Source organism: Ischnura elegans, chromosome 3, assembly GCF_921293095.1.
Source record: "Ischnura elegans chromosome 3, ioIscEleg1.1, whole genome shotgun sequence".
Taxonomy (NCBI): domain Eukaryota; kingdom Metazoa; phylum Arthropoda; class Insecta; order Odonata; family Coenagrionidae; genus Ischnura; species Ischnura elegans.
The window spans coordinates 43,831,538-43,858,971 of NC_060248.1; the positions used below are offsets into that span (position 1 = coordinate 43,831,538).

The 27,434-nt window shown below is 37.1% G+C and overlaps 1 protein-coding gene across 2 annotated transcripts; it reads right to left on the reverse strand.

Moving 5' to 3' along the window:
* Positions 1-13,851: 13,851 nt before the first annotated feature.
* LOC124155713 lies at positions 13,852-18,269 on the reverse strand. Of its 2 annotated transcripts, none has more exons than XM_046529758.1 (4): positions 17,750-18,269; positions 16,227-16,436; positions 15,763-15,897; positions 13,852-15,662 (listed from the first exon to the last, which is right to left on the reverse strand). In XM_046529758.1, exons 2-4 carry the CDS (start codon positions 16,434-16,436, stop codon positions 14,328-14,330), a joined length of 1,680 nt encoding a protein of 559 aa, XP_046385714.1. In that variant the 5' UTR covers positions 17,750-18,269; the 3' UTR covers positions 13,852-14,327. The 2 variants fall into 2 exon arrangements, with proteins under 2 accessions (XP_046385714.1, XP_046385715.1); XM_046529759.1 differs by lacking the exon at positions 17,750-18,269 and adding an exon at positions 16,729-16,816.
* Positions 18,270-27,434: the final 9,165 nt, after the last annotated feature.

Here is a 27,434-nt window from a genome sequence, read left to right on the forward strand (position 1 = left end):
TTCAATTATATTTATCCTATTGATAAATATAGTGGCGTGAGTTGGAAAGGGCTCAATAAAAATTTCCTCCGGCAAGCCATTCCAATCCTCTATCCCCCGATGTAGGAAGGAAGATTTTAGTCTATTTAGGCCTTAATCTTATAATTATGATCCCTCCTCCCCAGATAACTTGGTCCTTTTAACCGCTTCGTAAGGTCCCTCCACGCAGGATCACCACTGTAAGTTTTAAATATACACTTCAAGCGTGCTTTCTTCCTCCTCGACGCTAAAGATTTCCAGCCCAGCGTTTTTAACATTTCCGTGACGCTTGCCTTCCTTCTGAAATTTCCCAAAACAAATCTGGCTGCTAATCGCTGAACTTTTGTTAGGACGAATACTGAGCGATTTGCTGAAAATCAAGGTGTATTTGAATAGAAACTTTATGGGAAACATAATTTTTTTTTAATTCAGTCTTTGATTATGTCATGAATTTTGAACTTACTTTTGTGGTGAATAAGATTTCATTAGATATCTCCACGGTTTTTAAAGCTTTCATTATTTATTTACCAATAATCATTTATTATAAATATTCGAATGCTACATAAAAACTATTCGATTTTGTTGTCATTTCAAATTTTATTTGCGTTTGGGTATTCGCTTAATAATTTTTTGACATGTTACATGTTTTGGTTTTATTAATTGCAGTTAGTTTTTGGATATGATGTCTATATAATAATTAATACAACGCATAAATAAAAGCATAGCATGTTAGAAGTTGTATTATCATTTTCTATAGGTACCCTACACAGGAACTAGAATATCTTGATACTTATCATGCAGTAGGTGTGGTTAGAACACTTTGGGAGCCGTAATATTATGTTTTTGATTGTTTCAATTTTCAAAGGTATGAACTGGAGTTTGAGTGATTGATAGTTAAAATCATATTCTAATGTAATAAGAATTGATTAAAATATAATTTCTAATATGAATAATTTAATTCCATACCTACAGTTCTCCGTACGAGTTTTGTCCATGCGTGTTCTGAACCCTTTCATTAAATTTCTAATTGAGCGGTAGGGTAGGGTTAGCAAGGAAACGAGTGCTTTTGCTACTTAGCCGATTTTTTTGTTTCTTTTAGTTTGGGGATATTCTGTTTATAGAATTATTAATACAATGCATAAATAAAATGGCATCGTATGGTATTTGAAGAAGGCAAAGAACAGCATTGGTCATTTACGCCAATAGAGTAATAAAGGGTGTTGAAGCCAGGCGTCGGAGTTAAGCTGCTTCTAACTTCACTACCAAGTCACGGTGGCAAAGGGTCCACAGCACGTCCCATCCGACGGACTGTGTACTTTACTTAAATTTTCGTTCCGCAATCACTCAAGCAGGGATCAGGAAGTCTTAAAAAAATAACCGCCACAGCCAGCTCGGGAATACAGAGTAGAAATCTTAGCTAACACACTAGCAAACGCATCAACCCAATTCTCAGAGTAATGAAATATGCCTGATTCGCATATATAAGGCATTTGCAGTTTGAATCTATGGGAAAAATATACACATTTAAAAAAATATACATCGTCAAATGTATTTTGTTTCTTTATGCTGCTGGTTGGGAGAATTTTTTTTTAATCAGGCATAGTTAAGGCGATGACGCGGAATGAAAGGTTATCCATCATTTCCAACCTTTTGGTCTCTTAAATGTCCGCCCACTAACAAATTTGTCGGGGATTAACGTTTTGCACGGCAAATTACTTGAGATGGATGAGACGAGAGGCCTGTTACTGGCGTTAAGAGCTGTAAGTTCCACCTCAAGCTACTTTCGGAGATTTTCTGGAAAATGATAAAAGATTTTGGTGGCATTGATTGATGCTAGGGAAACGCAAAAAATTTCTAAGGAGAGAATAATCTCCGAAGTGTATTATCGAGATCCTCATTAATCCAAGCTTCTTACGATGATGTTCCGTTGCAGTTCTGGATGCTGTTTAATCTTTCTTCTGAGCCGCTTTAAAATGCCACAGTCATATTAATTGTGCGCTAACTCTGGGACGTTTTTCAACCTAAGCTTTTCCTACTAACTAACTTCCTCTCCAGAAGTCTATCATCAGTATACTTTTCTAGTTTGGCGATATTTAATTTCAAAATATTGTTTTAGTCTTATTTTAACTCCATAATGCCATTTTCATATTGTTTACTAATTTATATGGTACCAATTATTGCATAGTTTTTATGTTTTCGTTTTTGCTTAGGCATATACGCATAAATTCTCTGATAGATTCTTGCTATCAATAGATCATGAGAACTCTGTTTTGCTCTGTTCCAGAATTCAAACCAGATAATCTCGTAATTGGATCTTTTTATTTGTGACAATATTACAAACAATTTTGAATTAATTTTGGTTGTCCATTCATTTAATATTAGTTTTTGGAAGTTTAAAGGACCAACTAGCTATCAAAAGTACACAATATTGAAATAATTATATTCAGTAAATTTCTCCACGTATTCATTCCCTATCATTTAATTTTTCACAGTAGCTTGTCTTTTGACGGTTTGCCTCCCGCTTGATTATTTCCCTTTTATTGTACATGCTGATGCTGAGATACTTTAAGCACACCTTTTCTGGAGCCTTTTATATTCATTGCAAAAATATGTTTTTATCGTCTGCTTTATTCTCTCCTGCTATGGACGTGTTTTTCGCGTCATTTATCATACTGAGTGAGATACATGTACATTCATTTTGTTTTAATGATTTTTATTCCAACAATTTATTGAAAAAAATGTTTAAAAAATGTATAATAATTTAATCCAGTTCGAGGTACCTCAAAACAGCCAAATCACCTTTTTCATTCAAAATAGACCGCACAGAATTTTAAAAATTTGTTATTCAATCATCAACTACACGCTAATTACCTCGTGATATGTTATTATACATTCCGTGATGTGTTACACGATATGGACACTACGTGAATTCAAACTTCACGCTGAAAACCAATCACATTTGCTTTTTTCATTTATAATCCTTTCATAGTGTCAGAACGTGGGATTTTTTATCGAAGGCATTTTTGAAGTCAAAATAATATGCATTTTTGTCTATTTCAAGGCTTTCATCTGATAAAAGAAGTTACTCAACCCAAGTTGATTTCTTATTCCTTATAAATGAAAACTTAGATGGCCCAAGTAACCCAAAAGTATGAGTCCAGTCAAAAACATTTTCATTGGAGGTAAAATATTAAATTCTTTTAGTGTTGAAAATTTCATAGCGATGGGGTAATTCAAGAGTACTTTCTAGCTATTTAAAGTATATAAAATTACAAATTTAGAGACATATAATTTTTAATTCATGATAATTGGGAAAAGGAGCTCCTTTGAATTTGTTTTCGACCATCAATTCAATCTTTAAATGCAAATTTTTGAAAAATGATGGCCAGACAAGTGAAAATTGTGAAGCTAAATTTGAAACAAAACCTTTTCTTATAAAAATAGCTATTTATCCATTAAATGCAATCTGAGCTTTGACTCCATTTCAATTAATATCATAAAAATTATCTTGAATTGACAGTCAATCAATGTAATGAGCATGAAAGCTAGCCCAACCTGTGGGAGCGATTCAGCCAAAAAATTAAATGATTGAAAAGGATCATCGTTTTTTATTTGTATCTAATAATTTTAGATGCTTTATTTTTTTTTAAATTGCCCTAATTACGTTAAATAAAATTTAAAATTTATTTCATTTTTCCTGAATAAATTCGTAGTTAATCGCGATCCTCATGTATAATTAAAGCCCTTTAATGACTGCATATAGTACGTATATAGGAAAGGAGATTGACTAGGAAAGCTGTTGGCGCAGTGAGGGAAACTTTGTGAAGAAAGAATTGAAAGAAACTTGACATCGAATATCGTGATCCTAACAAAAGACAGAAATGGAATTGCGACTCAACTTGCCATTCTACGGACATTGTGTTATATTTTAGGTTCCTATGGAGCACTGTAGAACTCCTCTACTCCAGCAGCAATCAGTAATCTTTTGAAACTCTCCGCTGTCACTGTGATCAGAACTTGGACTATATCTGTACACCACCATCATCACCCCTCAAAATTTATCCTTTTTCAAGTACTTCAATAGTTAGCAATTTATAAGCAATTCAATTCAACGGTCCACAATGTGCAGATAATAGGGTAAAAATACATCCTTTGAGTTATGTAAACCAGCTATCTTTTTTAAAGGGTTTTCCGTTTACAATGAATTCCGCAATACTTGATCGTAATTCTCTGGCCAGACATAAGGTGAGTAAAAGCTAAAATAGTAAAGTATTTGCAACTGAAAAGTAGGATTAACCGAAATAAATAAGTATCTGCTGATTAATATTTTCCTTCATAGCTCACCACATTATAAAAAGTGTTTGTACTTAATAAATCTAAATGCATGCGTTGGGGTGAATTTCTCTGGAATATTTTCAGCAATCGTGTTATAACTGCGGTATTAATGGTGCGAAATATGCTCCACGATATTTCACGCCGGGCCTCTGCGGAGAGGCTCAGATAAATGGTTTCATTGCGTTGCGTATGTGGGCGATTATGTCCTAGTCGCTATAATGTCGATACTGGCGAGAAAGGGAACAGGCTACCCTTCACGCACCGCCGCTGAATAATGAAGGAATTCTGCTTTACGTCGTGTGGATCACGAAACAGAGACCACGTTCGTCGTGGAGTGCGGAAGGGGGAATCGGAAACAAAAGGCAATCGCAAGCTCGAGAGTGTTTCTGTTTTTATTCCCATTTGTCAAGGCCCCCAGTGGCACGAGAAAATGAGTCGCCTTAATCCAGGCCGGCAAATCCATACTGAGTCTCCAACTCTTTGCTTTATCCGGGGAAATAAATTCATTCGGGCTTTGGGGGCTGTTGTCGTCATTGCACCCGCAACCCAGCAATTCAGGTTGAACCGCTAACAAGCTCCACTGGTGTGCCTACCCAGCCATTCATTTATTTTCATCCTATTTTCAAGGTGATGAAATGCTTGGGGATTGTATGAACGTAGATTTTCTTGTTAACGCTGTGTTCTCTTCGAGCATTCTCTAGTTTGAATCTCTTTCAACTTTAACTTGCAGGTAGATTAACTTTTTGGCAAACCATCTAAGATATAAATTGTATCCTTTAACATCTGAAATCGATAGATTAAAATGACTGTTTCAATGACATTTTAATCCGAAGTGTTAAAATATTTATTTTACAAATTTTGAAGTGCAAATTATGTTATTTAGAAGCAAGTATGAAACTTTTTTTCTTTCTATTACAACAGGAATATATATATTTTGGATTTCCACTCTTATTTAATGCATTAATTCACACCGCTAATATTTCTACAATAAAGGGGGAATTACTGAAACACTTACCGCCACTCAAAAAAAATTTAGAAACTATTCAAATATTAAGTTTAGCAATGCCAGAGGTGAATAACATTTCAGGGGATTGCTTTGCAAGGAGGTTAATGTACTCAATGCTAAAGTAAATATTTTAATGGAGAAGGAAAGCTTGTTGTTACACCTTTTCAAACCTATTAAGGGACATTTGTTCCATGGTCATCCATTTGTTCCATGTTCCTCGAAATCTTAATACCCTCTGTAAAATGCAGTGCAGTTTTAAGTTGTCTTATGGAAGCGTGGCCAGAAAATAAAAGGAATTCTAAGAGTGTCTCGAAATCTTAATACCCTCTGTGAAGATGTCTCGAGGTAAGACCGTTTTTTGCAACCAGCTATCTCTTTCCCCAGGCATCTGGTGCCAGGGTCACTTCTTCTAGTGGAAGTGTAGCCCTCGGAAGTTTGCCGACGAGGGAACCGGAGTCCGACAAGGAGTACATTCGGACCCCTCCTCTTTCTCTCGCATCTCTCCGTTTGCTTCCACCCTATATCTACTTCCCGACAGCCAACACAACCTGTCATTCCCCTTTCCTAGAAAGCCCGAGGCTCTGCCCTAATTTCTATTCCTCTCCTCCTTCAACAGCACCCGGGGCTGTCATGGCCTTGCTGTACTGAGGATCACCTTCAATAGTTTTTAAGCACCTGCTATTGTGAAATATTTGGTGCTTCGAAAATCTTTCTCAGTCACACCCTATCATCATACGTTCATGCATTTCTTCGTTTTGTATGGCTACGATGGCCTTAGGGCATGTTAACTCTCATTTATCGACCCTGTGTAGGCCTCGGTAGTGGCAGGGTCTAGTCATTGCCTGCCAAATCGAAGGTCGCGGGTTCGAGTGCCTCCTGGGTGGGTTCCCTTATCAAGTCCAAGGGGATTTGTGTTCGTTCGTTTCTGGATCTCTCTTGTCGTAAAACGCTACCTGTATGCTTTTTTCAAGGAAATTGATATAAATTAATAACATAAATAAATTTGGATTATTTGCGACTTAGCGGTCTCCTGTGCAATGACAGTATTTTTCTGTTGTTTTACGAAAGAGGTATTTCAGGACCAAGAGGCAACTTTGACAACTAATGCAAAAGAGACTGATGTAGCGGATTAATGGCAAATTGAGATTGAGCCACCACACAATATTAAATTACTACTCACGCTGAAGCTGATTACACTTATGAAACTAAGCTAGGGAATATTATTTCTCGTAGTAATGCTCAAATTTATTTATTTTTTTGAAAATAGATTTTTTCAATACTCGTTAATATTTTCTGTAAAAGTTTTACATTTAAATTAAGACAAGATAGAATACCAAAATTTTGTAGAATTTTTTACTTATTAGTTTATGCATTACAAGAGAGAAGTATCCTAAGAATTACGCATTTTTCTGTCTTCCAAAAATGCTATATTTTCATACGAGCCCTATAATTTTAGCATTGTTTCCGTTTCCTTTGTAGGTTTACTTTCCAGAAACCGTTACATATCTTAACATTAGTAGGCTGAATTCATCGCAGGAAGCATTGATATATCATTTATTTTTTCAGTATTCATTGTTGTGTTGGGCAAAGGAAGAGGTGGTAGTCATAAATGTACCTTATGTTTACCAGATAAATCCCAATTTTAAAATTATCAGCCCAATTTTCCATCAAGGTACTAGTAATTTCCTTGTGTGACTCCCGGAGCACTTATTTGATTTAACTACCTTCCAATTTTTATTTCGGCCCAGGTTTTTTTATTTTTCTGTTTGGAGTATAAATGAGTAAACTTTTTAATAGATGTTGTATTTGGATCAGTAAAAAAAAAATACGTGACTAATTTATTATGCCGGTGTAATATCTGCCCCGTAGTCAAGTCAAAAAAAGACACTTTTCTTTTCTTTAAAGAAACTTTCTTTAAAATAACTTTTGTTAAAGAGTGCTTAAATGATTTTTTCATAACATTTAAGATATTTTTGACCGTTTCTTAGGCCCTTCTGTTATTAAAAGTGCATTTTAAGCAGCAACAACTTGATTAAGTAGCAACGTCGACTCTTGATTAAAAAATCTCTGCAGAACCTTTCCGAAACTGCAGAGTCATTTTATCAAGCATTTTGTCGACGCTTTAGGCTCCTAGGCAAACCCTAGCTCGTTACACACGTCAAGGTATTTATCGATGGTAATTAAATGATAAATTTTTCCCGAAATATCCTATCACGAAACCAAAGAGTCTGTGGAAGATGAGAGTAAAATTTTCCAAACGGAATGAAAGAGGAGAAAGGTTTTCAAGTCGAGCATTGGTGCGAGATAAAAGCAGACTAAAGAGCGCTGCCTTTTGGTTTGGTAAGGGAAATCGTTTCACTTCAAATATTTGTTTTCAGGAGTACCTACAAGAGTTGGAAGGCTATTAAATTTTAATCAGCTTTCTGCTGTGTTGTGAATCTAACGGTTAAGAAAATGGGTTCTTTTGAGTTACGTTCAGGAAAATGGCAATTTATGACTTCTAAGAATATTTTATGACTTTTACAACTTGATAAAAAATCAGCTCGTCTTAAAAAAAAGGAAACGTATTTAACAGTCACTTAAAACATTATTCTCACCTCCAATTTGGGAAAATCTATGATAGAACCTTGTACAATCAAATTCTGCGTCATTTGTCCACTGTAATGAATTATTGTGATGTAAAATTTACTTTTACTAACAATTTCAATGTATTAATGTATTGATTACTATGCATTTTTAATAATTTTTGGTAAAAGTTGATCGGAAGTATTATTTACGTCAAATCTTTTATGATGATGAAGGCATTTTTGAGACCCAGGGTGTGAATAGTACTTGTAGATAGTCTTTTTATTTTTCCTTCATATTTAATGGAAATAGTTAAAATTTCTGGTTACTGAACTCAATAAAAATCTCAGGTCTAATAATTGTCCTGGCACTTTTGATGAATCGGTAGTAGGCCTAATTAAATAATAAATGTCTAACTGTGCTCGCTAATTTAGCTATCTGCCTGTTTCCGATGCTTGCAATATCATCATCAGCATGTAAAAAAATGTTCCGCTCTTTTTATTAATCGGTAAGCATTTAAATAAGTAATTGTAAAAATATAAAAGTAGGAATTTCAATAACGATGGAATTAATAACAAATATATTTATCTTATAAATCTCTTTATTTATTTTATAATAAATAATAGATTTTGTACAAAGACAGCGATGTAAGGCACATGAAACAAAATAACATACGAGTGGCATTCTTTAAATATGGCCGTGATTTGCATATTCTCCCATGCATATAACAACTTTAACATTCTGTAAAGCATTGTCAAATTGAGTACCTCGAAGTAAATACGAATGACTACTGTTTTAGTCAACGAATTTTTTACTATGTATAATGATATATTACTTAATAATCCTTTAGTTTCTAATATAGTATCTATATCATGTGTTAACAGTTAACTATTGTGAAATTTATTGTACTGAATTGCAAGTACAGATACCAATTTTCTCTCCTTCCTTCGAATAAGCCCCTCCCGTCGCTTTCAACCGACCAAGCCTCCACTTAATGGTGCACACGTTTGCCGTTCACCTTCCCCGAGTAACGAGCCAGCAGTCTGCTAGTTCGCCGCCTAGTCATCTCCCCGCTCGTCTCTTCCATTTGGCCGAACCTCCGTCCATCCGCGCTCTCTAAGGCTCGCCGAATCGATTTTAAAGACGCACGCCTGGACAACGCACGCGTCACCGCCGTGCGAACGCCTCCACGAGTCAGATCTCGTAATCAACTCGGGCGAAAGACCTAGTTGAGACAAGTCCCACTCCTGCAGGTGTGTAAATATTGCTATATTTTATTTCAACAGCTCGGGTACAAAATTTATTTTTTTCCGCTGCTCTTTTTTTTTTCATTTTTCTTCAGGCGTCGGGATACATTTTTTGTTGTGTCGTAGCCAGGTGGTAGGGTTTGGATGTCGCATGGACGTTGCTCCTGGGCCAAAACTTTTTACTCTGTGACCTCTGAAAGAGTTTAGATTCTCCTAAAAAGTTATGATTTGAAATTAGTTTGCCATTTTCTCTTTCATTTGTTAATATTTCTGAAATTATAGATCTGATGCATTTTACGTTGCTAAAATCATATAGTAATTATTAATCATAAGTCAATTTCTAGCTATGCTATTGACATCACCTAAGCTTGGATGGTGGACCCATTGATAAGCTTTACGAAGATATTTCAGGAATAAACGTTCGAGTTAATTATTCTCGGGTAAGAAAATAACTGTTATTATTTCCATTGATTCCTTCGAATGCTCAAAATATCGCTTTGATAAAAAAAGAATTATTGTTCAACGCATCATGTTAATGAGACTTTTTTCGGAATCACATTTTGATATTGTGAAAATGGATTAAAGGAGTGATGTAAATGAAAAAAATCTCATGCATATCGCAGTTATATACGTAACCCATGTCTATTGAGCATATTGTTTTTATGCATATGTACTCCATAAGTTTCTTTGTAATAAGCTTTTCACCTTTGTAAAATAATAATAATAATAATTTATTCTTCCATGCATACATACTTTTTACAGACTATTACATCCATTCAAGGAAGTAAGGTAGCCCATAAGGCAATAAGCCTGTGTTTGGGCTAACTTCAATTTTCATAAATTGCGGAAATGATAACACATACAACCAAAATTCACAATACCTTGAGAAAAAAATACATGTGCATAATAATATAATAACAGAGCTGACATTAAGATGAGATACAACTTATAATGTACAACACATATGATGCCTAGGGTATTTTCTGCAATATACCGACCCTTTATCATAGCTTTTCGATGTCTTCAAAAGTCATTATCCATTTATAATGTTATAAGTCATTATAATTTTATAAGTCATTATAAAAGACATGAAATACCTGATATAACATTGGAACCATATTTCATTGCGCTTGAATAGTGAGTAAAAAAGTTATAACCGAACGTACTACTATTTTTCCTTCGAAAACTCTTCAGTTGATCCATTCCAGGGAGATTGAAAGGAACAGTAAGCTTTTGTTACAGGTATTGAAATTCCAAATGCTTCACAAACTGGTTCTTAAATATTGATGGATTGACACAAAAGAATCTCTTAAAGTGGTCATTTCAAATGTCCTGCCTGTGAAAGAGTTGAATGGAAATAAGAAAGTTTGGTAATTTGTTCGCTTCAGTCAATGGAGTGTTAGGTACATAATACGAAATCATTCTATCATGATGTCATTTCCCACCCCATGGCAATCGACCCCAAAAATCACCGAATGCTTTTATTCTATTACGCTAATCCGAGTTTCACTCCTAACCTCTTAGGAAGGCGCTGTTCCGCCACTGTTCCGTTGATTGAACATGAGAAAGACACATGATTATCATTATCCACCTTCTCATGACATTTATGATCAAAGCATCAGCTGTTCCCGTTTTTATTTATTACTTGCATCACAAACATACTTTTTGAAGCTATTTCCTAATTCTATTAGTTTACTTAAATGGAACCCTTCGTACCACTAGTTTATTCTTTGAATCAACTGCGGCCCCGTATATTCCATTAATCGTTGCATTAAATGCCATCTTATAGTAATGATTTAAATGACCCAAATATTAAACTGCGATAAAAATTAAGAATCAATAATTTGATCTCTCAGTCCCAATTAAATCTTTTATCTACAAAACGCAAAATAATTGATTATATAATTTATGAAAATCAAATATTTAAATTTATACACAAATGTATATGATTTTAAACATTGTTCTTTGTCTTTGATGGAACATGGTTACTCGTCATTTTATGTACGCTCTTTGTGATCGTAGCAATAAGTAGTAAGTGAATGGGATATATTTCTTCGAGCTTTTGTTGATACCTCCAATTCGTACGAAAGGAGCTGTCTAAACATGAAAATGTAAAAGGCTTTTTTTCATTTTCATGCTGTATATAAGTAGGTATAAAACAGTATATAGTAATCTCTGTTTTACCGTGGAGGTACTTAACCCAGGATTTCTTTTTTAACAAGTGAAATGTGGTCGTTGAATTCCTCTTCATATAGATTGGTCTAAGCTTTTGCTTCTGTAACGACATGATGAAAAATGATATGATATGACCCCAAATAAGTGCTTTCATTTAACTGTCGGACCCATTCCTTTGATACCATAAGTGCCTATTGTGTAGCCCTTATTTTATCGCACTTGTGTATCATAAGTTTTGTACAAATTTTGAAATTTATGTTTTTGATATATTATTTAAGAACATTTTATAGTTTTATCTTGCTCAAAGTGCCTGTCTCCGTATGATCCGCTCTGTTTTCCAATTATTAATAATAATTTACATTTGAAGGAACCATAAATTTAATTTTAATTTGATATAATTTTAAATTGATATATAAGATGATATATTTTAGTAAAATCGTTCAGACATTTTTTCTGTATGATATGCATAGAATAGTTCATCAATGAGTTATTAATATTGGGATAAAAATTTGTCACAAAAGCATTCTTGGAAATACACTGCGATTTATAAAATAGCCATACCACTTTGCAATTGCTACATATTACTGTAATCTCTTCTTCAGGCACTTTTTGCATTGGGAACGGACATTGGCAAAGCTGGGAGCTGGTCTTGGCGCTCACTTTTTAAGGGACAGTGACAGTGGCGAGGTATGGTTATGACTTCAATCTTTTCTCTTTCTCATTGATCCGAAACAGGTCATGGAAAAAAGGATATTCTGAAAGCACCTCTCTGTTGACTCTCCTCCCTAACCATTCCTTGGAAACGGGAAACTTTGAGGTGGAACGCTTGAATTCGAGATGAAAACCCCTAGAATTTAATTTGAAAGGAAATGAGATGCTTGGCTATTTGAATCAAACGATTTTTGTTTGTTCCATTGGGATTTCATGTGAAACTTTACACTGTAGAGCTTTCACTTGCTGTTCATATCTTTTACGGAAGATAAGTAATTGCCGATTTGAAATAAACTTGTAAAATAACATTGTCAAATTTTATCAAGGCGATAATCGACTTTTTTCTTGTTCATTTAGGAATTATTGCCGTAAAAATTTAAGTAATAATACTCCGTAATCATAAAATTCATAAGCTTATATATCTTAAACTAAATAAGCTGTTTCAGATGCTAAAAAGCGACATCAATACGATAGAATGTTTGCTGAATTTCGAATGCTGGAGTCATCATTTTATTTTGACATTATTTTCTTCACGCTACCTGTTACCTATCCAAATTTTAGAGATCTTTACTCATTCTTATATAGTTATCTCACCGTTATTTTTGAAGAACCTTGAGCAATGACGTACTGAGATAATACAGATTAGGTAATTCTGTTTTTTTTTCGAAAATAATTGTTTTGCGCGAGATTACACTGCGCCCGTCGTATCTAAACATCTAAAAATGTCTTAAAGTAAATTTGTAAATAATAAATTATATCACTGGAAATATATTAAATGTACTAGATCAGAAAAACTCTAACCCAGCACTTTTACTCTAAAAACTTGTAAAATTCTCTAGAAAAATCTTGTTTCATAAAAGTTATGGTTCTCGCGAGAATGATGCCAATGTCGAACTTGAGAATATCTCACGCGTAGGCAATGGAAAAAGTATCTTTCAGCAGAAATACGCGTTGATTTTTTTCTAGACTGAAAGTCAACTGTAAAAAAATAGATTGGTACACAAATGATGGATTGTATTCTAATTACAGCCTCAGATCTGCTGAATTTAGATGCGAATTTTATAAAATATTCAGGGATTGCAAAGTCCTTGGCCTAATACCGTAAGAACGGATGATTTTGGCTTGAAGTTAAGTGGTGGGATTAAAAATTCAAGAGGCTTGCAGGTTTTGTACCACGAGGGAAATAGATACACGTGGGAGATGTTCGGGAGATTCAGCTGCGAAACATGTTGCCTCTCGTCCCCAGCCCTCTTTAAAATTCAATACCTCTCCGCCGCAGGATAACAAGGGGACCGAAGTGTCTCGGGGGATTACCTCTGGCTCATCTTTCTTCTAAGGTCTTTTTAATCCACCTGGCCCGCCAGACGGAAGCTTTCTACGTTTCAGAAAGAAGCTTTAACGAGCGGTCTGGCCTTGGCAGATACACTCTCAGCAGATCTGTGTTTCATCTGCGGAGTAGTTTTTGGTTCTTCGAGAAGTGAGAGCTACGTCTTTCAAGATCACAATAAACTTTTTTTTCCACATTACCGCGTTCGGAAACGGGGACGTCTCGGAAATATATATCCTTAAAGCTGCTGAAATCCTCAGTTTAAGTTAAAGTATTATTTGTTATTTTTTATTGCGCTGGACGAATGCAGTTTATTCAGTTGTTACCCTCTTTTATGTTTTTAACCATAATTTTTTTTCGAGTTCCAAGTCGGGTGCGTGAACTTACCTCGTAAGGGGCATGTTTACGCGTATCATAAGGGATCTCAGTGATTGAGGAAAATCGGTATTTTATGAAATAGATTTTTTGTTTTGAACTGCTTTATTTTTAGCCTAAAACAATGTTTACAAATAATACCTAAGTCATTCAAGAAAGAACATTTTGAACTGAAAAACTTGGGCTTATTGCTAATTAATAAGAGAAACTATTTAGTCATCTTCATCATCATTTTTACAATTTATGAAAAATAAAGTGTCTTCTTTTGCACACTCCGTCATGGGACCACCTTTTACATCTAAGACATGGAACTCTGTCTTGTCCTTTTTTAGATTGTTTGTATAGCTTCAAACAATAAATACACGCACATTTTCCGCTTTCATCATCAGATTCATTCTCTATTCTCTTTTAAGCAGAAAAATGAATTAACTTCTTTCCTTTCGCAGTTTTTTGTGTCATACTTTTTCCTTTGCTGCCCTCTTGTTCTGTTTCCATAGAAACTTGTAAATTTTTAAGTAACTTCTTCTTGTTGTATTTTGCCAATTTTTTTTTTCTTCTTTGGTTCCAACTACTCTTGTCTGAGGGCTTCTTTATGTGGGGTATCAGTTAGTATTGCGGACTTCCTCTTTTTCTTTCCTTTCTTAGTTCCAAGCCTTGGTCCTGCCTTTCCCAATGGCCTCAGTTGTTCAAGTGTTGGGTAGTCCAGATGTGTGGACGTGGAAGGCCTACAGGAAGAACTATTTGGAGTATCGATGTGCATGTAAGTCTCACACAACTCTGCTGCACTGCAAGAAGCGTTCGTAGGCCTACTAGTGGAAGGCGATGTTGGATCTGGCCTCTCAATCACGTAGGATGGCATGAAATCAGCATCAGAAAATATCAGTCTGTTTAGCGGATAAATCCCTGTTAATTTAAATCCAGCCATTATGTTTTCTGGAGTTGCTGCAAGGTGTAAGATTGACGCCAAAATTGAAGGAATGTCATGAATTGTCATTGGGCGTTTGTTATTAGCCATCCATGAATCGCATGCAGTGTTTATATATTTTTTGAGCGGCCCAAAAACACTTCGCTCAAGGGGCTGCAGTTTATGACTGCAATGAGGTGGTAATGATAGCAACGTCACTCCATTGTCTTTAAAGTAGCCTAATACATCCGCTGACAAGTGGGACTCGTGATTAACTAAAATCAGAAGGCACGGTTTCGAAGTAGAACAACTGACATGTGTCACAAAATGCTTTGCAAATCTTAAAGAGTTGTCTTCTGTCATCCATCCCGACGGGTTAGCATCTACAACAGCACTGCCAACCGGACCATCTGTCAGAAAGTGTTCCTTAAAGTTGACCCCAGGAAAAACAATGAATGGGGGAATAGATATCCCGGCAGCACTGACTGCGAGAGCCACTGTTACTAAAGTTCCCCTTTCAGCCGAAGTCCCTATTTGGCGAAACCCTTCACGTGCAATGACTCTGTCGGGCTTCTGAACCGTCGTCACTCCGATTTCATCTACATTCCAAATATCAGCAGGCCCAACCTTAAGTCTTTTTATGGCAGTGGTCAAATTATCAAAGAATGCCGACACATCATCTGTATTATGTAAGCACTTAGCCGATACATTAGCTAAGCTCGTAGCCGACACATTAGCTAAGCTCGTAGCCGACACATTAACTGAGCTTGTAGCTTGAGGGGACCTAATCGAGAGTGTGCTATGTCGTTTTAGGAAAGAAGCAAGCCAATCCGGTCCTGCCATTCCAGTGTCGATCCAAGACTGAGGGATCCTTCTGTTACAAGCTACCGCATAAGTATACGCAAATTGCCTTACTTCTTTAGGTGACAGCCCAAAACATATATCGGAAGCTTTCTGAAGATTTTCCACCAGCAATTTTTCGTGGATCGGCTCGAACACCTGGACAAACAAACGCAATATGAATTTAGTATCGACTTTTTTAATTAAAATATAACAATTTTCTGGCCATTTTTAAGCCTTAATTAACTTGTTTACTTACGTTTTGATGTCTTGAGTATCCAAACTGAGCCGTCACAAAACGACCTTCCGCCGCATCTTGAACTATGGCCCCTGGAGTTTGTGGCGCCCCTAAAGCCGGTTGGGCCTCTCGAGTAGGAATTGGTACATCATCAACCTGCAACATTTTTTTTTCTAGTGAAAATACAGAAATACATGCATAAAAATATATGCTCTGTTCTTCTAAAATCTGTGACTCAGTCGACCAGTAGCATATTTCATTAAACTATTTTCCCACATTAATCTGATAACAGCAAAGAGAGCTTTGACGGTAGCATGTTCCTTTCAAAATAACATTATTTAAACGTAAAAAATTAGATGAGAATTTACATATTACTTATAAGTTTATATGTGTGAACTGTTATACATGTATTTGGTATTCTAATTAGGTTTCATAAAAAGTTACAGCAAATCGCATTATACTGTAGAAAATTTTTAATTACCTACATTTTCATTTTCATTGTGTGTTTTCAGGTCTTCGTTGCTCAGGTTAGCCCATTTTTTGCAGTAGTTACCCACTGTTTTATCATTCAATCCATAAAGTTTGGCAGCTCCTCGTATAGTGTTTTTACCAAGCCTCACTTGCAAAACGGCATTTTTCATTATTTGGATGTCTTGGTTGGCTCTGTTAGTTTTTTTAACATAATTTCTTACCATCTGCAAAAAAAGAAAATTCATTGCAAGCTGAATCTTATATATACGTAAAAGAAAGTCGAAAATCGTGTTGGTTACACCATTTATAACTTGAGAACGCCTAAACCGATTTGAATGATATTTCGTTTCTTGGATCCGTCTCAGCCCCGGATAACAGAAAAAAAATATTAAAAAATAGTAAAAGTTCACGAAAAAATTACTCTTGATCTTAAGGGTATTTTTTAGGAGTTGTTAGCACTGCTAGAGCGCTTAAGTCGACCAAAACTACTAATTCAATTATTTGTTTTGTTTTTACCACTTTAAAGACTGAGCTTCGTGACAATATCACATTTTAATAGTTATATATACCTATATTAAAATATTGAAATTATATTTTTTTAATGCATTCGAACTATATATAATCACATTTTGAATTGACGCTTCACTACCGTGTTTGTAAACAAATCTCCAAGCAATTGTTGACTATCGGTAATGTCCGTGTTTCTGTCGACGAATCGAGCAGTTTAATTTCATTTCCTCGGAATGTTTTATAAATGCATAAAATATTGACTTTAGAACTGTTTTGTAGAAACACAATGTCTAACATTTCCTTAATTACATCATCAAAATTAGAAAATTCATTGAAAAAATCCGCGCATAGTGTGGGTAGTGGGTACGTGCCCCCATTCGCACTATGTAAATTTCAAAAGAAAAGGTCTTTGTAACAATATAGTAATTATTATAGTTATTATGTAGTTTTATTGAATTTTTCCTCATTTTATGATAATAAGTCAAATATGATTAAAAACGGTAAATACGCTATTGATTATAAATGGTGTAACTAAGCTGTTGATTGATTGTTAAGTGGTACGAAGCTCGCCGGGTCAGCTAGCAGTCTATAAATTAAATGCGAATAAACATGAAGGCACAAGTGTACCCGATTGTAAGCTATAAGCGATGAATCTGTTTCACAATTAATCATTAAATGATGATTTATAGATCTGAATAGCCTAATAATAACAACTTTAAGATAGCATGGAACAAATAAAAGCTTCTGGGGCACGTTTAAACAGGAAACACTGCGTACACGTCCTCCGATGACAATGCGTAGACGTGCCCCGATGTCAAAACGTATACGTGCCCCAATGTCAATGCGTAAACATGCCCCGTCACCATGTTTGAGTTTCTTTTCAGCGTGCAGCAAAAACCAATGACATTTCTGTTCATAGGAATACAGCTCTTAAAAAAGAATCAAATTCTGCTAATAAACATAATATTACTTATCCTCCACTATGTATTATAATACGTTTCAATAAATTAATCACAAATTCACTCACCTTCGCAGAAAACAGGTCACCCCGTCAAAGCGCTGGACCGAAGCTCAACTGGTGTTCAAAAACTTTTGAGAATATTCGCTAGAGAGCAGCATCAACCTCTCATGACGAGAGTCCTCTGGATGGCAGTTCTTTACACTACTCTCTCAATTGGCTACGTGGTTACGTAGTGTATTATCGGTTAACCTGAGGACTCCGGTGACGCTGACTGATGGGACTTTTTTTTAGAAGCGCGCTGCGTAAACGTACCCCGGTCTACTCCTGTGGATACCCTTGTCAGAAATAAATAAAATTTTCTTATCAATAAAAAATATTAACATTTGAGGCAGACAAATACATAAAGTAGATATAGACTTCTTATACGAAGCTTCATAAACTATTCTAAATTATAAAGTCCGGGTTCTGCAAAACTATGATATATTTTTTAAGGTAACAAATAAACTGAGAACAAGAGTCTAAGATTCAAACTCATACCATAAAATAACAGTTTTTATTTCTCCGCCGCGACCATTAATATTTTTATGATTGAGGTATTTGTAGAATTGTATTTATTTTTTACTTTTGCAATTATGATTTTATTATCACTGGAGCAACAGTTTTACCCAGCTTCAAGATAATGTGAAGTAAGCCTCGTCTGAAAAGGCTTGCATTAAAGATGCTTTGTAATGCAGCTATTTTAATGGTGAAAAATAATCGCGGAATCTTAACGTACTTCGGGGTTTCCCCTAAGAACCGATCTCTCTCTCTCTAAGCTCCCCTTACCCCCCTCCCCTCCCCAAATAAATCCGCCTATGATATTACATACTCCGAGGGCAATAAAAACTTTAAGGGGTTTTATAAATAATAATTAAAATGTTTTTAAAGCAAAAATTCCTTTGATGAAAGGATTGCAAATGTGAATATGAAGTTCACGGAAGAAAATATCCGCTTGCAGCCCCACACGTATAGAACTCTAGTAGTAAAGCTTGGATGAAGGTGAGGGGATAAATTTATTAATGATATTACGGAAGGCAGTAAAAATTTTCATTTTTTCATCAAATTCCATACAAACGTATTTTGTATTTTAAAAGGTATTTAAATATCATTTCCAGCGGCCATAAGCTATAAATTTTAAGTTAACTCGCAACACGAGAGAGAAATTTTTCCAGGGGTAAACTCTCCACAGCTTTGGTAATAATAGGTGCTGGGGCTTAAACAGAAACATATTCTGCCCTTAATTTAGTGTGCATTGCAAGCGCTCACCGAAAGCCTTCGTTCCAATTTCTCCTTCTTTAATACTGGAAAGGTTTTGATTGGTCCCTGTACACATTTGAAATTTCATTCCCTTTTTCGTGCTTCTGAGCATAAATATATTCGCTTAAGAGGTGGCTTGCTTCGCGCCGAAACAGCTGAACCAATATTCCGGACCGCAAGATCCTGCCAAAGGAGTCGTGTCGTGTCCCTCATTTTGTCGCCTTCAGAAGTTCCGTGCCAATCTCTTAGAGCAGGGGTCTCCAATTTACTAGGCCACGAGGGCCACATTCCAAGATCCTAATCGCCCCGCGGGCCGGATAGCAAATTTGCCGATCACTAAAGTATACGATATTCGATACTTGAAAAGAGTGCGCGGGCCGGATGAAATCCCTCCGAGGGCCGTATCCGGCCCGCGGGCCGTATTTTGGAGACCCCTGTCTTAGAGCGTAGTGGTAAAGCACTGGTACTGCTCAACAGGATTAGGTAGTATTTCAAATACAAGTATTTTAAAATACGTATTTAATTAAATTTGCTATTTCTATTTGGTATTTTAAATACATGACATGAATGTATCTTTTATTTTGTATTTCAAATGTAGATTTTTGGTATTTTCCCATTCTAAAATAAAAGATGCATTCGTAAATTACTTTTGCGGTACCTGTGATAACACTTCCGTTACATTATGCTTCAGAGATTACTTCGTTTTCGTTAGAATCGTTTTCTTCATGTTTGCTATCCATAAGGTGCCAAGGAAGATTATACTTTATTTAAGATATCTTAGATTCCATACAAATGTATTTTGTATTTTTTTTTATATTTAGAATACTATTTTGCAGTTTTTTTTCAAATAAACAAGTCAAAGGTATTTTGTATTTTGCTCTCAACGTACTTGCTCTCATTTTGTATTCCCTATCATTTGGAGCGGAATTTAGTGTTTCAAATACTCCTCGGCCTGTATTTTGCTCAGCCCTGCTGCTCAATTTAAAACGTTTTTTCCACCCTTCATGCAAGTTTTTTTTCCTATCAAAATCCCTCAACAAGTGATCTTTCCGTCTCCGATACGGGAGTAAACTCTTCACGAGGGGGGTGGCGGGAAGGAATAGGAAACGCTTTCATAAGTTCAATCGGACTCACCCTTTGAAGGAGTTTTCAGAGCTTTAGTCGGCTGAAATAATCCAGACTTCTCCGCTCTTATCAAAGACACTTTGAAAAGTGATAAATCGATATTGCAATTTCTATCCAGCGATTTGAGCGCGTGAACGAACTCGAGAAACGGCCATGAAAAGTCAGGTAGTACAGAAGGAGAAATTCAATGCAGTTGAGTTCGAGTGTTTATTTTTTATTCACCACAGCGACAGAAATCATTGGGGAAAAGGTGAAGAACGCAATTTGAATGAGTGACGATGTGAGATCGAACATGCGATAAAGGTTTTTTAAAGGGCCGTATAACAGATCATATTTTTGTTGATATATTCAATTGTCGCCCATAAGTGGTTTTGTTTAAATTAAAGAGGACTTTTGGGTGAACTTGCGTGTGATAACCGGCACGATTGATTTTCTCCCTCGAAAGAAAAGATACTAAGAGTGCACATTTTACATCCGGTTGGATTTTGGAGTGGGTAAAATATCTCTGATAATATTTTTGCTATGAAAATCAACAAGGATAGACAGGAATTTCTAGGGTATTTGTGATTTCCCACTTGCACTTAATATGCCATTCTTAAATTATAAATAAATACACATTGCAGAATACTTCGGGCTTAAATAAGTTTCAACGACAGAAGAAAAATTCCCTTTCCCTTTAAAATCGTAGATAATTCGTTTTGCTTGTCTCTTCATGAGACCCGAATGCGATGTGAGCGATAAACCATTCCTCTTCTTTTGCATGCGTCCTGTATCAACAGGTGCCAGTGGCGCAGTGAGGGGGGGTTTTGCGGGATAACCCCCCCCCCCCCCCCAGAGCTCAGAGAAATTTTTAAGTTTAATCCGTTTTACTTAATTGGATTATATTACTCATAGAATAGTGTTAGGATTAATCAAATATCCCTCTTAAAGCCTTAAAACTCGCCATTTTGAACCATTAATTATAAAATTTTCTGAAGGAGGGCCCCCGCACCTCCCGCTTACCCTGGAAGGTATGCAATACCCCACACCCCTAAGTATTATTTGCGTCTAAAAACCCCCCCTAGGCGTAATTCTTAGCTGCGCCCCTGACAGGTGCTACATATGGGAGGAAATGTAGTCCACAGCTAGGTTCTTCCAGTAGCCAGCAAGCACGCTATAACTCATATCGCTATTTTTAGGCAAAAGCATCTTTTCAAAAAGTCACGTAATGTATCTTTCCTCACGAGAAACCACTTGTAACAAAAAAATCATAGGAAAAAGTTTTGTGTACCTTATATTTTTAATTTATTTCCTCTACTAACGCAAATTTTTAGGTAAATATGCAAACAAATACGCAAACTACTATTGAAATAAACCTCCTCTCCAAATAAGCCTGAATTCAGGACCGTTATCCCATTTGCAATGATTAAATGTATTACATTTTTGACTTAAAATTTGGGCATGGCATTATAAAGCTCGAAATTGGCCACAATATTTTTAACCAATTATATATATTCTATTCTGCGGCTGTTTAATTTGTAATTGAACTTCAAACCGATGAGATCGTAATTTTGTCTTCCATATTAGCGCTGGAATGCAACGTATCACATTGATGTGCGCCTCCAAAAGCTCCTGAACAAAGAATGAGTCGTGAATTTAATAATATCTCATCCTAGCAAATGCATCGCTACCTGTGGAGGAGCGTACCCAGGATTAAAACTAGAGGGGGGCAAGTTGTAACACAGAAAAGATTAAGAAACCAAAATTTCAAGAAAATCATAACATTGATTTATTAGTTTTTTTTAAATCATTTGCTCGGAAAAAATATTTTTTATTTTGATTACATGTTTAATACTAATATCAATTTTCTTGGATTCAAAGAAAATTTGTTCAAAAATTTCGTTTTGAAGTAAATTTACTGTTGCTTTTAGGGGGGGAAGCTGCCCCCTACTGCCCCCCGCTGGGTACGCCATGTACCTGTGGAAAGGTGTTGTATTTGAAAAATTACCCCCGCTGAGAAATTGCTTATAATTAGTTGAAAAATCACCTTACTTGAAAAGTTGAAGGTCGCTGTGGTTATTTGAAGTCAAACATCCAGACAACTTTCCATACCAGAAATAGCTATTTTGTGTGGCGTGCTTCCCTTCTCTGATGATTAAATTTATTAACATTAAGATTGAGGCACGATGGAGACGATGAGTCCTCATTATTTAATGACCCTAATGTTCAAGGGCGTACCCATAGTCAAAACTAGGGGGGTCAAGCCATGGTTGTTCAAGTTGAGGGTGAGATTTAACCATGGAAAAGGTGATGAAAGCCACATTTTAAGGAACAGCTCTTTGTTAGTTTTTAAAATCATTTGCTTGAAAAAATATTATTTTCCTTGAAGACATTTGCGATTTTTGCTTCTAGGGCTGCTCCCTCCTGCCCCTCGCTGAGTACGCCCATGCTAATATTTACAAATTCTGACGCAGTGCGCGGAGTTATTCACATAGGTGGTAGTCCTCTCTGTGAACGCCTTGAGTTAGGTAGCAAGATTTCTTGCCACTTGTGAATCGGGGAGTCAATGGGGCTCACGATTGGGCGAAGGGGCATACCCTCTTAGGTACTTGGGGCCAGTGGCGCCGACTCCATGGGGCCTGATGGGGCCCGAGCCCCCCCAAAAATTCGTTACAGATGTGAGGAAAAAATGTGTAAGGCTTGTCGATTTTCTCCGGAGTATCCACATATCGAGATTCGAGTGATCAGGGTTCTAATGTTGATCATATGACTCTTCTAAAATGCTTAAAAACTAAAAATTCACTACTTATAAAATTTACCGGGACAAGGTCCCCGGTTTGGGCACCCCCAATATTTTTTGTAAGTCGGCACCCTTGCTTGGGGCCAGGGGCGCAGTGAAGAATTAAGGCTAGGGGGTTTTAGGCACAAATAATACTTAGGGGTGTGGGGATACTGCATACCCTCCAGGGTAAGCAGGCGTTGCGAGGGCCCTCCTTTAGAAGAATTTTGAGAATAATGGTTCAAAATGGCGAGTTTCACGGCCTTCTGATGGATATTTGATTAATCCCTACACTATTCTACAAGTAATACTGATCCAAATAAGTAAAATGGATTAAACTTAAAAATTTCTCTGAGCTCTGGGGGGGGGGGTTTAACCTAAGGTTTAACCTAGTTAACCTTTAACCTTTAACCCCCAAAACCCCCCTCGCTGCGCCACTGCTTGGGGCAACCATAGTCTTGGTGGTTTTGGTGCCGTCTCCGTGAGACTCTTTCAGTATTCGGCTGGGATCGACTATTGATAGAGAAGGTCCTTCCTTTGGCGTTGTTACTTGGCCGTTGGGTGCGACTTCAACTCACGGTGAGCGTTCATGTTCAGCAGAGCAGCAAATCCTGTTTCGGTAGTCCTCCGCCGCCATGACCACCTGCACCGTGGCGTTGCCTTTGTCTGCTGGGATAACACGTTGATTGTCGTCGTTCTGTAAGTGTAGTTATCAGTGAATTTTTTTCCTCCTAGATAATGTTACTCTTGGCAGGTACGACTTTGAGTACGAAGCGCCCTACTTCGTCTCTAACATCTCCAGCTTCTTCTTTCCCCAGCGTAAAACTGTTGTCTACAAAGATGGACACCCGCTGTTTATATCCCGCAAACCTCTACGCAGAATCTTCATCACTGAAAATCTACATAATGATTTCATATATATTTCATAGATTTCAATGATTCATTACATATTCATTTTTATTTAGTGTTGAGAAGTTTACTTTTGTAAAGTCAGGGATTCTCCGAACGCGTGGGCAAGAGAAGAATGCCTAAGTATTTCAACGAAGACAGTCGTTGTTAAAGGAATGCAAGGATTTCCTAAAGTAAAGAAACTATCAACAGGTGCCAGTGGCGCAGTGAGAGGGGGGGGCTTTTGCGGGATAAACCCTCCCCCCCCAGAGCTCAAAAAATTTTTAAGTTTAATCCGTTTTACTTTATTGGATTAGTATTACTTATAGAATAGTGTTAGGATTAATCAAATATCCCTCTTAAAGCCTTACTCGCCATTTGGAACCATTAATCATCAAATTTTCTGAAGGAGGGCCCCCGCACCTCCCGCTTGCCCTGGAAGGTATTTAATACCCCACACCCCTGAGTATTATTTGCGCCTAAAACCCCCCCTAGGCGTAATTCTTAGCTGCGCCCCTGACAGGTGCTACATATGGAGCATGTTTCTCTCCAGGAGCGAAGCTTGGACGTTGACGGCGTCGAGATTTCAAGAGTGGAAGCACTCAAAATGTGGCGTTACCAAAGAATAATATCCAGTGGAACTTGATTATAACGGCATCGGCTGTAACGTCAACTCGGGTTTAACGTCACATTTTATACAGACCAGCCAAAATTGAACATTTTATGTTGTACGAAAACCCGTTTATATCGTCAACAAATATTCCGACGCTCGGGTATAGCGTCAAAAATTTTGCTATTCTTAGGTCGCAAAAGTGGTAGTGTGATTGTATTATGTCCCAAAGTTCATAGAAACCATGTGTAGAAACATCAAAAGCAAAAACAGGTCACAAGCTGGACGCTGAGCTGGTGACGGGATGCAACTCTTTTGTTTGGTATCTGGAGGGAGCGGGGGCTGTCCCATATACCTGGGTCTTATCCCTTCCCATTCTACAAGGTGACTGACACAGGCACGCTGTATTGTATTGTTTGTTTCGTTAGTTACGGTAGATCATCAGTCACATTACAATAAACAGTGTTGTATATAGCAGAACATTTGCGTTTTTACTCTGTCCTTTCACTCAGATTTAAGGCTGCTTTTTTTGTAACGTCACTCGGATATAACGTTAAAAATCTTCTGGTCCCGTTGATGACGTTATAACCAAGTTCCACTGTATATGAAATAGACCGAATGGTTCAAGTAAGTAATGAGGAAGTTCAAAGAAGTGCGGGAGAAAATTCTTCCGAAAAACCCAAAAAAAAAAAAGACGGGACAACTCTGTCGGTCCCATCATGAGGCATGGTTGCATGATGAAGACAATCGTCAAAGGAAAAGTGGACGGGAAAGAAGGCACAGGGTTGCCCAGAATAAGCTGCACAGGAAAATTGATTAAGGATGCAAAAGAGAATCAATTCGTAAATTAGAATAGGTTAGTAGATAGGAGAGCGGAGAGGAGAGCTGCGCCAAACCAACCTTCGGATTCGGACTTGCGATGACGATGGTAATCAGCGTTGAAAGATGAGTCGAAGTAAATTTTATTTTGTTGTAATTTGCACGCATTAATAATTAAAAAGTTACGAATTCCACTACATTTGGCAAAAATTCTCGCTACCTATCAAATTAGAACGTCGTATACTATGAATTTTCGGACAACAACAGGGTGGTTTCCTATTATTTTTTTATTGCCTAAATCGAAAGATTATTATTCCTGGAGTACACATTCTACGCTCTTGGATTTTTAAATGACGACATCTATTTTTCGTGATGAAATGAAAAGTGAAAATTTTCAAGCGCGCGAAAACGCAACGGCTAATAATTAATGCTGGGAAAAGTCCTTGTGACGTCATTCTGGTTCCGGCTGCCGTTGTGTGAGGCCACCTTGCTGCGAGGCCTTGAGCGCCGCTACGATGCAGGCTGTTATCAGGTAGCAAAGTACCCAGCTAACAGGTAGTGTTTGGCTTAAATAAGGATTATTAATACCCTATCAAACGAAGTAAACTTTCCAACCTTTGGCAATTTTATTAGGTGATAATGAAGAGATGTTTCCCTGAGCTCTATGCCTCATGCATGCATTGGTTATCTCAGGCGATGTAAAACTCCTATATACTCGAATAGCATCTAGGTCCCTGTAACATCAAGTGGAGTGGGATCGCATGGGCGCCAATCTGGCCTTTCTCAAATGAGGTTAAAATTGACCATTAACATTCGTCTCAAGTGAGATTTCAAAAACCAAATAATTTGTATATTATGAATACACTAATGGTGAGTAACGAATCGCAATCAATGCATTTCGTTTTCTTTGATGAAGGAAACTACCCTAGCATCTAATCTATAGTGATTTGACGGAGAGAAGAAAGAACCGCACGGCAAGTTGACTCGAGGCGCGTCACAAGACGGTATTTTTCAAACTATTAAAACGATAATATGAATATTCCAACGTACCTGAATCTGTATCTAAACTCTCATTGTGAAGTAAATCGGAACAGGAACCACTGTTCTTGTTCAGCCAAGCACTCTAGTGTTTTGAGATATTATTAAAATAAAAGTTTTTCTTCTTCTCATTTCTTTTCAGCGCACCGATTTTGTAACCACGTTTCATACTAACACTTTAAAGAGGATGGAACCCTCTCACTAACCAAACCAGCATTCACTGAACTACTAAGGATTTCGCGATCTGTGTGAGGAAAAGTAGAGAATAGTTGTGCTGAGCGCGCGCAACTTCCCCCTCCAACAACACTTCGTTCCCTACTTCCCGTCCGTGGCACTTGAGTCCCACGGTAAGGCGAGGGATGTCCTGAAAATAAGTTCCGTTTTTCTTTTTTAAATTGAGTTTTTATTGAGAAAATTCAAACTTGCAAGAAACGTTTGTTACAAAATGTATTAATTTTCCTCAAAGTCTTCAGAGACCTCAGTACACTTTGTATGCCGAGAATTAAGCTTTGAAATCCCCTCCTCATAGAGGCTTCCGCTACCAAGTGACTGATTCTTTCACTTCCTGGTCACTTGTGAAACATTCTCCGGCTAATACCTCCTTCATTTTGGTGAACAGATGAAAGTCTGAAGGGGCCAAGTCGGGACTGTAAGGTGGATGGGTCAGAACATCCCAACCGAACTGATCCAAAAGTTCCATAGTGGATCGAGCGACGTGAGACCGTGCGTTGTCGTGGAGAAGGCACACACCAGAGATCAGCATTCCTCTTCTCTTATTTTGGATGGCCCAACGAAGCTTCTTCAGGGCCTCACAATACTGGGAGGTAATTGTTTCTCCTCGAGATTAATCCGTGAGAGAGAGAGATTCTTCGTGAGAGATGAAATCAATCAGGAGGATCCCTTTTTGGTCCCAGAAAACAGAGGCCATGATCTTCCTGGTGGACTTGACAACTTTGATTTTTTTTCCGCACTTGGGAAGGTGGTGTGTTTCCACTGCATGGATTGTCTTTTGTACTCTGGAGTATAGTGTGACACCCAGGCTTCATCTCCAGTGACTATGGACTTGAGACTCCCTTCCATTCTGTTGCGGCCCAAAAATTCACGGGCTGCAACCACTCGTTGTGACTTGAGTTCGGGCGACAGCTCTCTTGGGCCATTTCATCTCAAATCAGGCAGATAGTGCAAAATCATGTCAGGTGACCATAACCGATTTCTCT